This window comes from Equus asinus, chromosome X, assembly GCF_041296235.1.
Source record: "Equus asinus isolate D_3611 breed Donkey chromosome X, EquAss-T2T_v2, whole genome shotgun sequence".
Lineage (NCBI taxonomy): Eukaryota > Metazoa > Chordata > Mammalia > Perissodactyla > Equidae > Equus > Equus asinus.
In genome coordinates, this window is record NC_091820.1 from 96,100,866 (window position 1) to 96,115,938 (window position 15,073).

At 41.6% G+C, this 15,073-nt stretch overlaps 1 protein-coding gene across 1 annotated transcript; it reads right to left on the reverse strand.

The window, feature by feature from the left end:
• Positions 1 to 244: 244 nt before the first annotated feature.
• On the reverse strand, positions 245 to 7,959 carry LOC123282471 (T-complex protein 11-like X-linked protein 2). The gene is made up of 7 exons (XM_070502411.1): positions 7,829 to 7,959; positions 6,847 to 7,067; positions 5,948 to 6,084; positions 5,481 to 5,698; positions 5,201 to 5,382; positions 4,290 to 4,453; positions 245 to 3,455 (listed from the first exon to the last, which is right to left on the reverse strand). Exons 2-7 carry the CDS (start codon positions 6,999 to 7,001, stop codon positions 3,280 to 3,282), a joined length of 1,032 nt encoding a protein of 343 aa, XP_070358512.1. The 5' UTR covers positions 7,002 to 7,067; positions 7,829 to 7,959; the 3' UTR covers positions 245 to 3,279.
• Positions 7,960 to 15,073: the final 7,114 nt, after the last annotated feature.

The window sequence follows — 15,073 nt, forward strand, 5'->3', positions numbered from 1 at the left end:
ACAGAGGTATCTTTAGAGATCATCTAGTCCAGTGGTTTTCAAACAATCCTCAAAACTACTTGTTCCCGCTCTGCTTTAACCGAAGCTGTTCAGTTTTTATCTCACTCATGGCCTTATGGAAATATTTCATTTTTTAAAAAAATGACTGGACAGGATTAAACAGTAAAATCACTGATTTATTCCAATACACAATTTTACAGATGAAAAATAAAATCCCAGAAAAGTGAAAAGATTTTCCCTTACTCAGCCAGAGAAGACAAACAGAAAACAGGTTTAACTCCCAATTAGAGCTTCTTGTGCCACAGTGCACTAACACTGGAGATAAACTGTGGAGGAATAAATGAAATCATATAGAGAGAGAGATTAAAAGAGTGCCTGGCACACATGTGCTCATAAACATTATCTATTATTATAATACGTCCTTGCGTTTGCATAGAATATCTTTGGAAGGATACACAAAAATCTGGCAACACTGCTTTCCTCTGGGTAGGGAAATGAGACATAGGGGTAGGGAAGAAACTGACTTTTCACCATATATCTTTTTTAATCATGTGCATGTACTACCAATTTATATATATTCTTTTTTTCCCCCTAAACGGTGAGCAGGACTGAATGGAGCTGCTTTTCCTTGTTTAGGATTAAGATTCCTATCTGATGCGGGGTCGGTGAGCCGAGGAGTCGAAAGAAAGATTTCTTGGACTCTCAAGATCTGGCAGTAGTGCTCTTTTATTTAGAGAATAGAATAGCATGGGGACAGGACCCACGGGCAGTCAGAGCTCCTGCTGCCGCTGCTGCTACTGCCCCCGCTGGCATGGGGACAGGACCCATGGGCAGGCAGAGCTGCTGCGTGGGGACAGGACCCACGGGCAGTCAGAGCTCCTGCTGCTGCCCCGAGTTGAGGGTTAGGGCTAATTTTATAAGGCATGGGTATGTGAATCATTTCTTTACAAGACAAAGGAAAGAACATGAAAAAAAGTTAAAATGGTATCAGTGCAGGTGGGGTCTGGTCGTTGGGTGATCCCATGACTTTTAGACAAGAATCAAATCAGATTAAGTAAAGGTCAGAAGCCACCACCCTAAGTCAGTTACATGAGCTTGCCAGACAGCAACCAACTTAAGTTCTTGCCTTCCCCATTAAGAGTTTCTAGGGATCAGGTCATCTCTCTTCTTCTTCCTGGTACAGAGAGGGAGGCACCTTTTACAGATATTTACCTTACAAATGTAAATGTGTCCCAACAAGGGCAAGTTCCATTCCCCAGAGCCTCCTTCCCTGTCCCTGTTATCAAAAGCAATCAGCCCCAAACAGTCCCGATGCCAAAGAGACACATCCTGGGGTAGCCAATTTCAGGTCCCTACAAGGTCATCCCCCCTTCCTTCACAAACGCAAATGTCTCTCAAAAGGGCAAGCAAAATTCCAGTCCTCGGAGCCTGCTTCTCATCTGCAGTTTTAAAAGTAACCAGCCTAAAAATCCTCATCATAAACCGTTTTAAAATTAAGCAGCCTAAAAATCCTCATCACTATCGTCTCTATGTGGAGATAGAGAGCCAACTCAGAATCTCGAAGAAATCAATCATGCCAAACTTCAATTATAAAGTAGAAAGTAAATTTTCATTTCGTCCAATGTCTGTATCCACCACCTGCTCAGTCATCTCCACAGGGGTTCCTTCAGAGCACATTTTTCTATAAGATAATCAGGCTTCCAAAATTAAGATTAAAAAAAAAATTGTGTTAATATTGGCAATCAGATTAGAAAATTCAACTAGACAAATTTCGCTGCCTGTTTATTCAATACACCACATTCACCAGCCTTGGTCTCTTTCCTGAAACTATCTAAATCACAAGATTAAAACCCTTGAATGATCCATTCCCCAGTTTCTCTGTGTACCCTACATCCGGCCAAAGTAAAAGTATCACTCTATTCACCTAGCTGTGTCAACCACCTGGGATCCACCCTCTAAAGAAATTGTCCTGGGACAAAGGAAACTCAAATCCGATCTGTTACTCTTCTTGGGTTAAGTAAATTATACTTAGCTCTTCTCATCCCCTGAAATGGTGAGGACATTTTTTTTTCACCCAGTTATAATATTCCTTAAGTAAATTTCTCTTTTCTCCTGTCCATTCCAAACAAGTTCAAATCCAAACTGACATTTTCCCTAATTTCTTAGGTTGCGGTTGGTCTATTGCAGTTGGCTTGAGAAGGAGTGGAAGAATCTCTACAGTCTCAGAAAACAAGCCCAGGTTCTCGTGTACCCAGAACATCTGTCATTCGTGATGCCGACAGAGCTGAAAATCATAATCTGGCAGTTAGAATTCCAGACTGCAAGTGGGAAGAAGTATGGTGGCTGCCCCACCCTTGAACACCTACATAACTTCTGTCAAGAATCACGGGATGCTCTAAACCTAGAAATATGAAAACAGAGAATCGTTCAGCTATAGAACAGGACCAAGGATGAACTTGACATGAGTCGGCCACTGACCTAACGGCTCGGATTTGGTGTCACTATCAGGGACTCCAACCCTGACCCCCAAGATCACTTGAGAGGGAGAGGGAAAACAATCCCATGGAGGCTGAGAACTGTTCTCAACTCAGTGCTTGTTAGCAGACAATGTGGACTTTCATCCGGTCCCCAGTTTTCATACTGTTTATGCCACACACCAGAAAAGGAGATGGGGGCTCTTACTACTGCTGCATCCTCCAAAATTACGGAAAGATTTGGTACAGGAAGTTGGATTCTGTGTCTTCTCTTGATCTATAACTCATTGAATTTCTGACTTCCAGAAGCCCTCATGCTCACACTCTGGGTAACACTACAAAGTTTTTATAGGCCTCACGGAAATGATTTTCCATTGGGGAAAATAATGCTAGCACTTGATGCCTGCCCAAGCCAGAATACTGAAGAATGATCAGCCAGGGAAGTGAAAACTGAGGGCTCACGGGCTTCACAGCTAGTTAAGGATAATGCCACAGAAGCTGGATTCAGTTGCAGCACAGAAGGAACTGAGGTTTGCTTGCAGCTCAGAAGTTTATTAACGAAGGGGATTGGGCCAGTTGGTGTTTACATGCTTGAACGCTGAAGCCATGTGTTCTGGCTGTAGTTAGGAAGAGGACTGGTTGCTCTGCTGGCCATAGGTGACGTCATCCCAGGAACAGGCTGGGCCCTCTCTCTTGGGTCCTTGTTGCCACAGCTGGGGTCCAGCATTATCAGAGACATTCCACTTCTGTTTCTCCTGCCTGAGCCGGAGGGATGATATTTTTTAGGATTTCAGCATAGTAGGGGCTAAATACCTGCTGATTGTGACGCATCAGATTGACAAACTTCCAGCCCAGGTCTGCCAACTCCCCCTTGATGAGAATAAGGCCTCCAGGGAAGTCTAGCAGAGATTCCTGCTAGCCACGGACCAAACAGCATTTGAGAAACAAACGGATCCGCTGATCTGTGAGCAAGCAAAAACAATGAAAAGAGGAAGATCAAAGAGGTTTCAGGAGAAATTCACATTGCCCTTTGCACTCTCTGCTCATCAAAGTTTAAGTTAACTGAGATACTCACTGACCAACCCACTCATTTGGGTAAATCGTATAAATGAGATTTGTTCCTTGTGTTTTGGAAGAGCGAATGCTGTCAAGCTCCCAAAGACAGTGCACGATCAAAAGATGTTGAGCTAGCAAATTTCTGGCTGTTCATAAGATTACGTGGCTCCAAGTGAGCTCCTGGTGTGCATCTGACCTAACAAGAGGATCCTAGACACTGTACCTGAAATTCCAAGGGCACACATTGCAGCCAGTATGCCAAGTTCAGGCCCACACACCCAAATCTGACCATGTTAAGATGCAAAAGTTAGAAGCAAGCTGGCCAAGTTCACTGCTTCCCCTCCAGCATGGAACATGTTCTACAGTCTAAGACAGCATCAGTTCCTTGGAGAGGAGTAGGGGCCTGCGTGGTAACTTAAAGCATGGCATAGAGACAGGGTTTCCCAACATAGGTCTTGGACTACAAGTAGAGAATGATCAGGGGTGACTCAGTAGGGTTGGTGGGACAGTATCTCACACCTGCAAGTTATATATCCTAGCTGCAGATCCACCTTAAAACCATACATTCACTCTTCAAACTGGAAGAAATCTACTTCAACCCTGCACGCTATAGATAAGGAAACTAAAGCCAAAACATTTTCCCAATGGTCCTGCTTTTCCATTTTTAAATGGTTCTGTAACTGACTTTCAGGGTTGAGGCTACCTGCGCACCCTCCAAATTCTTGCCATCCCTCCCCACCACCATCATGAGACTCTTACCAACGATGGTACGAACACGGTTCTCCTTCTTGGCGATGTTCTGGAGTTGGCCTGTAAGAGATGCTGTGTTTTTGCTGCTCAGGGCAGAGAGACCCATGCTTTTGAGGCCTTGTTGGATTTCCAGAGACACTTGTTCACTCACACTCAGCATAGCCTCTTCAGGCCTGGAAATGAAGGACAGAAAGCAAAGTGGCCCTGGCAGAAGGGCAAAGCCAGAGAGCCCCGGAGCAGAAGCCAGATCCACTCAAAGGCGAATTTCAGCTCCCCACCAGGATTAAACAACAGGACCCAGTGTGTAGGTGAAATACCTTCATAGCTACCCTCAAGGTTCCAGCTAATTCGTGCATACAGTACTATATTCTGCTTCAAAGAACACAAGACAAACTGGACAAGGGTTCAGCTCCATCCTTGGACCCATTCAGTACTCTTTAGTCCCAGAAATTTGATCTAAATATTGTTTTAAGATTTCCTTGGGTATTTTCCATGGCTTTTTTTCCTACCTTGCCAATTAAATTGAAAATACATTGAGACTTGGACTTCTAAATCCTCTTTTTACTTTGGTTGTGGTGCCCTGCATACAGCGAATGATCAATCGGTTACCGACCAACAGATCACTTTCCAGTTATACATACACAAATCAGTCACCCATTCAAGTACATAAGGACCCATTCTTAGCAAACATAATGAATCGTTTGTAGCAAACTAGCCACACTCTGCTCTTTGGAAAGAAGTTTTATTTTTTCTATCCCAAGCCTCAATAGAACTTATCACAAGACATCAGCAATCTTTGCAGATCGTTCCCAAAGTCCTTTGTGTGGTTTGTGATGAAGTAGAAGCCATACTACATTACCTGCTTGTGTGCCAAAGACCACATACTAGTTTCAACTTTAAGAAAGATCTATGAAGCTTACCTGGAGTTAAATTCCTCTGTCAGGGCCTTGGTTATGCATTTCAGTTTATCCACAAATTCAGGTGAGTTGAATAAAACATTACCAGAGAAACTTCTGGCCACTAGCAAGACTGAGGTCAGGATGGTTAACTGGCGCAACTGGGACTCCATCTCCTGCAGCCGGATTCTGTCCATCAGCAAAGTCTGGTGAAGCACAGAAGAGCAGGTTGCCAGGAGAAAAGGGTTCTAGTGAAGTTGTTGAAAACAAAACCAAAAGGCAATGCTCTAACACACATTCCTACCTCAGGGAATTCTTCATTGTCAGAATCCGAGAGAAGAAGGTTCAGGTAACCCTGGTATAGCACCATTGTGGGACTGGGGAGCTCCGAGTTGTCAGCTGCCCAATTTGGAAGTGCACAGGCCATAGTGGAGGAGCCGGGAGAGTCAGGAGAACTCGAAGATGGTGGAGTGATGTCTGCTGCTGCTTTGGTTAGCCATTTTGTGGTGCATTCAAGGAGATCTATGACATAGAAGGGAACATGTGAGTATCTTCAAACTCCAAGACTCCAAGAGGAAGGCTTTAAGATACTCTCTAGGTCAATAAAGAAGTGATTTTCTAGGTCTTTCTGTCTTAGAGAAACGCTCCTTCTCCCTATCCCTTACCCAAGGAAGAAATTTTCTAAGCAGAAAATACAAAATACTCTATCACTGTAAGAAGGCAGATCCAAGGTCAAATCTTCCCTCTCCTGCCTTTAAATTTTAAACCTACTGGGCTGCCTGTCGAGGAGCTCCTGGAATTTAGCTCGTTCATACTGGACGGAATGTTCCTTCAGGTAAGGTCGAAGACTCCGGATGGTATAGTTTACCATGTCCATTTTCATCAGGCCCAGAACATGGAAGATACCCCTGTCATAGAGGGAAATCAAATATTTACACTATGAAAGGAAATCTGGTGCAGAGGGGTGGAAGCCAAGCGAGGAGTCCTAAAATTGTTGACTTTAGAGTGAAAAGGGGCCTTAAAAACAACAACCCTACTTCGATTTACAAATAAAGACACAGTAGCCAGGGACCCAAGGCCACAGAGTGAGCTGCTGGCAAAGCTACGGACAGAGACATCTTCTGCCTTTTTAGTTACCAGTCCAGAGCTCTTTCCACCGTAGCCACTCTGTCTTCTCAGCAAAAAGGGTAGTCAGTGGAAGGAAAAATGACCAAAGTCCCAACAACTATCTGTAGGTAGTTGGAATGATGGTGATTGAATTTCTAAATCATTGGGCATATCACTTTACCTTTCTGGGTCTTGGTTCTTCTAACTGGGAAACAGAGATAATCCTCATTCATGTCCCCTCACAGGGTTTGAGTTAGGACACGTAGGAGAACATCTGGAAAAGGGCTGTTTGGAATCTCTAGAAGAAAGAATTACTGTGCTCTAATGTCTTAACAGCATTTCTTAATAGGGGTCCAAATGACCTAAAGATCATCAGACAGGCCCTGAGAGACTGTCCTCAGAAAATAAAAGCCACTAGTCCAGGGAGGAAGAAAAGAGGTATTAGTCAGTTTTTCAGCACAGAAGAGCTAGACAAGGCAGGGGCTCTAACACAGTATCTGGCCCCGAGTTTTTTGGCACCATGTCTAAGGCAGATTTCAGGGACAGTACATTTAGTTTCTCACCTCAGTAACTGCACAGGATCTGTTATGCTCTTTAGTTTGCGCACTGCTTCATCTCGGGCTGGTGCACATAGCAGGGCCATCAAATTAAGAATGTAGTTAGAGAGATGAGGGACATCCAGGGCCCCATGTTCTGCTTCCTGCTTGAGGAGATCCATGTCCAGAGCTTCTTCCACCTCATTTCTTAGGCGGTTCTGGCGTGGTAATAGCAGTGATAGCAAGATCTTCCCAGAAAAGAAAATCAATAGAGCCAAGCTGTTTAGAACCTCAAACATTCCCCAATAAACAACCCTCTTAAGACAAAGGTATCCCAGCCTGTGTCTTTCTGGGGGTCCAGAAACTAGGTCTCTAAATTTCTTACAGAGAATATTTATTATCTCTCTCGGTTTAGGGGCCAAATATAATTCAAGGCTTCATTGGAATCAGTAATAACAGTAGTGCCGTATTATTTTCTGAGCAGAATGAGATAAAGGTATGAATAAAAACAAGAGTGTGATAAAGGAAGTGGAGGATATAAAAACATAAAATTAAAACAATATATAAAATATAAAAGACACCACCACAAGGTGACGAGACAAGCTTAATAAGGGATAAGGACATCTTTAGACTTTTACTTCAAAGGGAAATGATGAAATAGGAAAAGCAACCATTAAGGGTCACTTAAAACAGCCTTTTGACTCGAAAGTATAAGTTCCTTGTGGGCAAGGGCTCTCTTATGCATCTATGTGCTTCTGAAACACATGAAACATAGTGAGGATTCAGTGAAAATATTTAATTGAATGATAAACCATGTTGTTATAACAAGATCCCAACTTTCAAGCTTCTTCTCATACAAATAAAACGGAAGCTTCTCCATATTATCTATTTAAGGAGTGGGCCATGTTCAGAAAGGAAGTATGCTACTTAGGATATTGGTAGCCATCAAGAACCCAAAGGTCTGAGATGCCCAGAAACACCATCTACAAACGGGAGGTTGGTTACTCACCTCCTTAACTTCTTTTAGAAGTTTAAGAGCACACGTGAAGTCAGGGGGAGTACTCAATAGCTGCTCTTTCAGATGGTCCCAAAAAGCTTTGTACACTGTGTCCACGAACCTGCCTTCCAGACTATAAGAAGGTTAAATGAGCAAATTGCTCTTTACCATGAGAACTGATATAGGATCATAATCTCCTAAATCCCAAACAGCATTTAAGATCATCAAAGACCATTAGATTGACAAGCCAGGAGCTGTGTTTAAACATGAGCAGAGTTGAATAAACTGAGTTTAGTCTCGGATACGAAGGCATTGGCCAAATCTTCTCAGAAGGGTACCTCATGGTTCCAGAAAAGCTCTCCTCCTGCAGTAGGAAGAACCATGAACTAGGGGTTTAGCCCCTGAGTCCTAGCCTTGGTTCTGCACCCTACCTAAACGTGTGCCTTTAGTCCATAGACTTAGACTTTTGAACTAGGTGATCTTTTCCCTTCAGTCTTGAAACCCAGGAAAGGATTTTTCTTTTTGGTAACGTGCACCCATCTTAAAAGTTTTACATGGACCATAAACTCAGCAAGCTGAAACTGAATTCATAATCTTCCCCTTTTAAACTTGTTCCTTGTTCTTGCAAACCAGAAAGCTTAGCCCTTTTCCTCTTAAAAAATACAACAGTGAAGGGTGATGTCAGCATCATGGTGGAGTGAGCTTTCCTGGGACTCTCTCCCCTCTAACATATAACAAAAAGGAGCAGCCACATTCCAACAGGAAATATCGTAATAGCACAGGAATCCTCAGAGAGTCACAGCAGCCAAACGACGGAGGGCAGAGAGGCTGGAATCCCCCTCGGAGGAGCTGGAATGGGGTAAGAGAGAACTTTTCTCCCTCCTCTAAAGACTGGGATTGCTGCCGCGGGAGGATCCATGAGGGAAGGAGTGGGGGATGGGTTGTGTGACCGTAGGATCACCCAGGACTCCCTAGCGCCCTTGCAGCCTAGAGGGAAGCCCTCTATTGGGCAAAAGCCTTCATGTGGGGTGACCTCATCAAGCCAGGAAGCCAGGAGACCAGACCAGACAGGGCGAGCTGATCCAGAAACCGGGCACTGCCTGCTAGAGAAAATGGCCCCCTCCCCTCACCCACGCTGTGCCACGCCATCTCACCTGAAGGGAGGGGGGGCTCAAAATATACGACTCTCGACCCCCACCCAGTGGCGATAGGCTGTAATGGCAACCACATAATATCACAATGGGAAAAACACGTAGCTCCAGCATCAAGCGGTTCATCAAAACTCCAGACCAGAGAGAAAACAAATACACAGAATTCTGTCCTGAAGACTCAGAAATGAGTAAACTAAACGACAATGAATTCAGAAGAGCTATCGTCAAAAAACTCAATGAGGTAAAAGTGAATACAGAGAAACAATTCAATGAGTTCAGGAGCTACTTCACAAAAGAGATTGAAACTGTAAAGAAGAATCAATCAGAAATACTAGAGATGAAAGACAAAACAGAAGCGATAAAACAAGATACAGATTCGCTGAATGCTGATGTGGACGCCATAGAGGAGCAAGTCAGCACCATCGAAGACAGACATCTTGAATTGCTCCAGACAGAGGAGGAGAGAGAACTGAGACTGAAAAGAAATGAAGAAAGTCTCTGAGAAATATCTGACTCAATGAGGAAATGCAACATAAGAATTACAGGTATTCCCAGAAGGTGAAGAGAAGAAAATGGAGCAGAAAGCATGCTCAAAGAAATAATAGCAGAGAACTTCCCAAATCTAGGGAATCAGAGAGAAATATGTGTGGAGGAAGCTTTCAGCCCTCCTAGATTTATCAATGTAAAAAGACTTACTGCCAGGCATATAGTAGTAAAACTGGCAAAAATGAACGACAAAGAAAGAATACTCAGGGCAGCAAGGCAGAAGAAAATAACCTACAAAGGAACCTCTCTCCGACTTTCAGCAGATTTCTCTGCAGAAACCTTACAAGCTAGGAGAGAATGGAATGACATATTCAAAACTTTAAAAGATAAAAATCTTCAGCCAAGAATACTCTATCCAGCAAAAATATCCTTCAGATATGAGGGAGAAATTAAAACTTTCCCAGACAAACAAAAGCTATGGGACTTCATTGCCATGAGACCCCCCCTCCCCCACAAGAAATTCTCAAGAAGGTCCTCATACCTGAAAACAGAAAAAAAGGGAGAAAGGGGTCACAAAACACAGAGTAGGGAGACACATAGAATCAGAATAGGATAGCAAATATTCAACTATAGCATTAGGATAAAGGGAAGGAAAACACCAAAAACAAAGACAACCTTGTCACTTTAATCACCAACTCACAACACAAATTGAAATAAGATAGGGGAATTCTAACTTAGGAGGGGAGGAGGAAAGGAACTGAATCAGTTGAGAGTAAGGAAATAAGAAGGCATCAGAAGATGGACTATGGTATGCACGACATTCTGAATACAAACTTCAGGGTAGCCACTTAACTAAAAAGCAGAACAGAGACACAAAAAGTAAATAAGGAAAAAACTAAGAAACACAGAATAAGAAACTGCAGAAATCAATGGGTACACCAAAACACACAGGACAAGAAACAAAGGAAATGCAGGAAAACCAGAGAACGAGTGACAGAATGACAGCATTAAGTCCTCATACATCAATAATCACCCTCAACGTAAAAGGATCAAACTCTCCAGTAAAAAGACACAGAGCGGAAAGATGGAGTAAAGAACAAGATCCAATAATTTGTTGCCTCCAGGAAACACATCTCAGCTCCAATGACAAATACAGGCTCAGAGTGAAGGGGTGGAAGATGATACTCCCAGCTAGTGGCAAACAAAAGAAAGCAGGTGTTGCAATGCTTATATCAGAAAAAGTAGATTACAAGATAAGGCAGGTAAAGAGAGACAAAGAGGGGCAACATATAATGATCAAAGGGAACTACCAATCCACTCTCCATTGCTATGTCTTTCTTTCTCATTGTTTTTATCTTCTACTTATGAGTGAGATCGTAAGGTATTTGACTTTCTCCCGCTGAATAATTTCACTCAGCATAATACCCTTAAGGACCATCCATGTTGTCACAAATGGCCGGATTTCATCATTTCTTATGGCTGAGTAGTATGCCAAAGGGACACTACATCAAGAAGAAATGCTTACAAATATCTATGCACCCAACACAGGAGCACCAAAGTTCATAAAGCAACTATTAACAAACCTAAAAGAAGATATCAAAAATAACACAATAATAGTAGAGGACCTCAACACCTCACTCACACCGTTGGACAGATCATCCAGACAGAAAATCAACAAGGAAACAGTGGAATTAAACAAAAAGCTAAAACAGTTGAACATAATGGACACTCCATCCAAAAACAGCAGAATACACATTCTTCTCCAGTGCACACGGAACATTCTCAAGGACAGACCATATGTTGGGAAATAAGGCAAGCCTCTACAAATTAAAAAAAATTGAAATAATAACAAGCATCTTCTCTGATCATAATACTATAAAGCTACAAGTTAATTACAAGAAAAAAGCTGAGAAAAGGACAAAGATGTGGAGACTAAACAATATGCTATTGAACAAGCAATGGATCATTGAACAAATTAAAGAAGGAATCAAAAAATATCTGGAGACAAATGAAAATGATAGCATGCCATACCAACTCATATGGGATGCAGCAAAAGCTGTATTAAGAGAGAAATTCATCACAATACAAGCACACCTTAACAAACAAGAAAAATCCCAAATAAGCAATCTCAAATTACACCTAACTGAATTAGAAAAAGAAGAACCAACATAGCCCAAAGTCAGCAGATGAGAAATAGTAAAACTCAGAGCAGAAATAAATGCTATTTAAACAAAAAAGGCAGTAGAAAGGATCAATGAAACAAAGAGCTGGCTCTTTGAGAAGATAAATAAAATTGACAAACCCCTAGCCAGACTAACAAAGAAAAAAAGAGAGAAAGCTCAAATAAACAAAATCAGAAATGAAAGAGGAGAAATAACAAGACTCCACAGAAATACAATGGATTCTAAGAGAATACTATGAAAAACTATATGCCAACAAAATGGATAACCTAGAGGAAATGGATAAATTCTTAAACTCTTACAACCTCCCAAAGCTAAGTCAAGAAGAAAACAGACAACCTGAACAGACCAATCACAAGGAAAGAGATTGAAATAGCAATCAAAAGCATCCCAAAGAATAAAACCCCAGGACCAGATGGCTTTCCTGGGGAATTCTACCAAACTTTCAGAGAGGATTTAATACCTATCCTTTTCAAGCTATTCCAAAAAATTAGGGAGGATGGAACACGTCCTAACACATTTTACGAGACCAACATCAGGCTGATACCAAAGCCTGACAAGGACAGCACAAAAAAGGAGGACTACAGGCCAATATCACTGATGAACACAGATGCAAAAATTCTCAACAAAATTTTGGCAACCTGAATTCAGCAATACATCAAAGGATCATACATCATGATCAAGTGGGATTCATACCAGGGACACAGGGATGGTTCAACATCTGCAAATCAATCCGTGTGATACACCACATCAACAAATTGAGGATTAAAAACCACATGATCATCTCAATAGAAGCAGAGAAAGCATTTGACAAGATCCAACAGCCATTTATGATAGAAAGTCTTAACAAAATGGGGATAGAAGGAAATTACCTCAACATAATAAAGGCCATATATGACAAACCCACAGCCAACATCATACTCAATGGGCTAAAACTGAGTGCCATCCCCCTGAGAACAGGAACGAGACAAGGATACCCTCTATCACCACTCTTATTCAACATAGTACTGGAGGTTTGGGCCAGAGCAATTAGGCAAGAAAAAGGAATAAAAGGAATGCAAATAGGGAGCGAAGAAGTGAAACTCTCACTGTTTGCAGACGACATGATCTTATATATTTGGAAAACCACAAAAAATCCATTGGAAAACGATTAGAAATAATCAACAACTACAGCATAGTTGCAAGGTATAAAATCAACTTACATAAATCAGTAGCATTTCTGTACTCTAATAACGAACTAACAGAAAAAGAACTCAGGAACACAAAACCATTCAAAATCGCAACAAAAAGAATAAAATACCTTGGGGTGAATTTAACTAAGGAAGTGAAAGACCTATACTACGAAAACTACAAGACTTTCCTGAAAGAAATTGATGACGACCTAAAGAGATGGAAAGACATTCCATGCAGGTGGATTGGAAGAATAAACATAGTTAAAATGTCCCTTCTACCTAAAGCAACCTACAGATTCAATGCTACCCAATAAGATTCCCAATGATATTCTTTGCAGAAATAGAACAAAGAATCCTAAAATTCATATGGGGCAACAAATGACCCCGAATTGCTACAGCAATCCTCAGAAAAAAGGACAAAGCTGGAGGCATCACAATCCCTGACTTCAAAACATACTACAAAGCTACTGTAATCAAAACAGCATGGTATTGGTACAAAAACAGGTGCACAGATCAATGGAACAGAATTGAAAGCCCAGAAATAAAACCACACATCTATGGACAGCTAATCTTCGACAAAGGAGCTGAGGGCCTACGATGAAGAAGAGAAAGTCTCTTCAACAAAGGGTGCTGGGAAAACTGGACAGCCACATGTAAAAGAATGAAAATTGACCATTCTTTTTTACCATCCAGAAGAATAAACTCAAAATGGATCAAAGATCTAAAGGTAAGACCTGAAACCATAAGGCTTCTAGAAGAAAACACAGGGAGTACACTCTTTGACATCAGTATTAAAAGGATCTTTTCGGACACCATGTCTTCTCAGACAAGAGAAACAATAGAAAGAATAAACAAATGGGACTTCATCAGACTGAAGAACTTCTTCAAGGCAAGGGAAAACAGGATGGAAACAGAAAAACATCCCACTAATTGGGAAAAGATATTTGCAAGTCGTATATCTGGCAAAGGGTTAATCTCCATAATATATAAAAAGCTCACACAACTCAACAACGAAAAACAAAACCACTGGATCAAAAAATGGGCAGGAGACATGAACAGACATTTCTCCAAAGAAGATATACGGATGGCCAACAGGCACATGAAAAGATGTCCATCATCACTGATCATCTGGGAAATGCAAATCAAAACTACACTAAGATAGCACCTTACACCCATTAGAATGAAAAAATAACCAAAACAAAAAGTAACAAATGGTGGAGAGCTTGCAGAGAAGAGGAACCCTCATACACTGCTGGTGGGAATGCAAACTCGTGCAACCCCTATGCAAAACAGTATGGAGATTTCTCAAAACATTAAAAAGGGAAATACCATATGACCCAGCCATCCCACTACTGGGTATCTATCCTAAGAACTTGAAATCAGCAATTCCAAAAGTCCCATGCACCCCTATGTTCATCGCAGCATTATTTACAATAGCCAGGACGTGGAAGCAACCTAAGTGCCCATCAACTGATGATTGGATAAAGAAGATATGGTGTATATATATACAATAGAATACTACTCAGCCATAAAAAAGGATAAAATCATCCCATTCACGACATGGATGGACTTTGAGGGTATTATGTTAAGTGAAATAAGCCAGATAGAGAAAGACAACCTCTGTATGACTCCACTCATATGTTGAAGTTAATCACGTAGACAAAGAGAACAGATTAGTGGCTACCAGGGGAAAGGGGCAGTGGGGGGTGGGCACAAAGTGAGAAGCGGTGCACTACAACACAGCTGACAAACAATAATGCACAAGTGACATTTCACAAGGTTGTAAACTATCATAATCTCAATAAAAATATACTATAGTAATGTATGCCTTTGTTAAACATTTTACAAGCAATACAAAGATAAACGAAAAAAACATCAAAGTTCCTCCCTCAACACACCAATCCCACCTGTGAGATGTCACCAACTGTTATTTATCTCGTGTGCACTGGAGACCTTCTTAATCACTTTCCCTCATTCCTTTTATCCACTTGCTCTCCAACTTCCAGAGATTTTGCTTCTTAAACATCTCTGGAATCCATCCCCATCTACCATCACCTCGCACCTGGACTATTGCAATATGCTATTAAATGGCCTGCCTGCCCTGACAAAGTTTTACTCCCACAATGCCACATATTCTACTGAAATCAATTCTTTTTCTAAGATACAAATCTGATGGCACGCCCATTTAAAATCCTTTAGGGGCTCCCCATCACCAGCAGGATACACGGCCTCCAAGATCCTTCATAACCCTATTCTGCCACTTCTCCT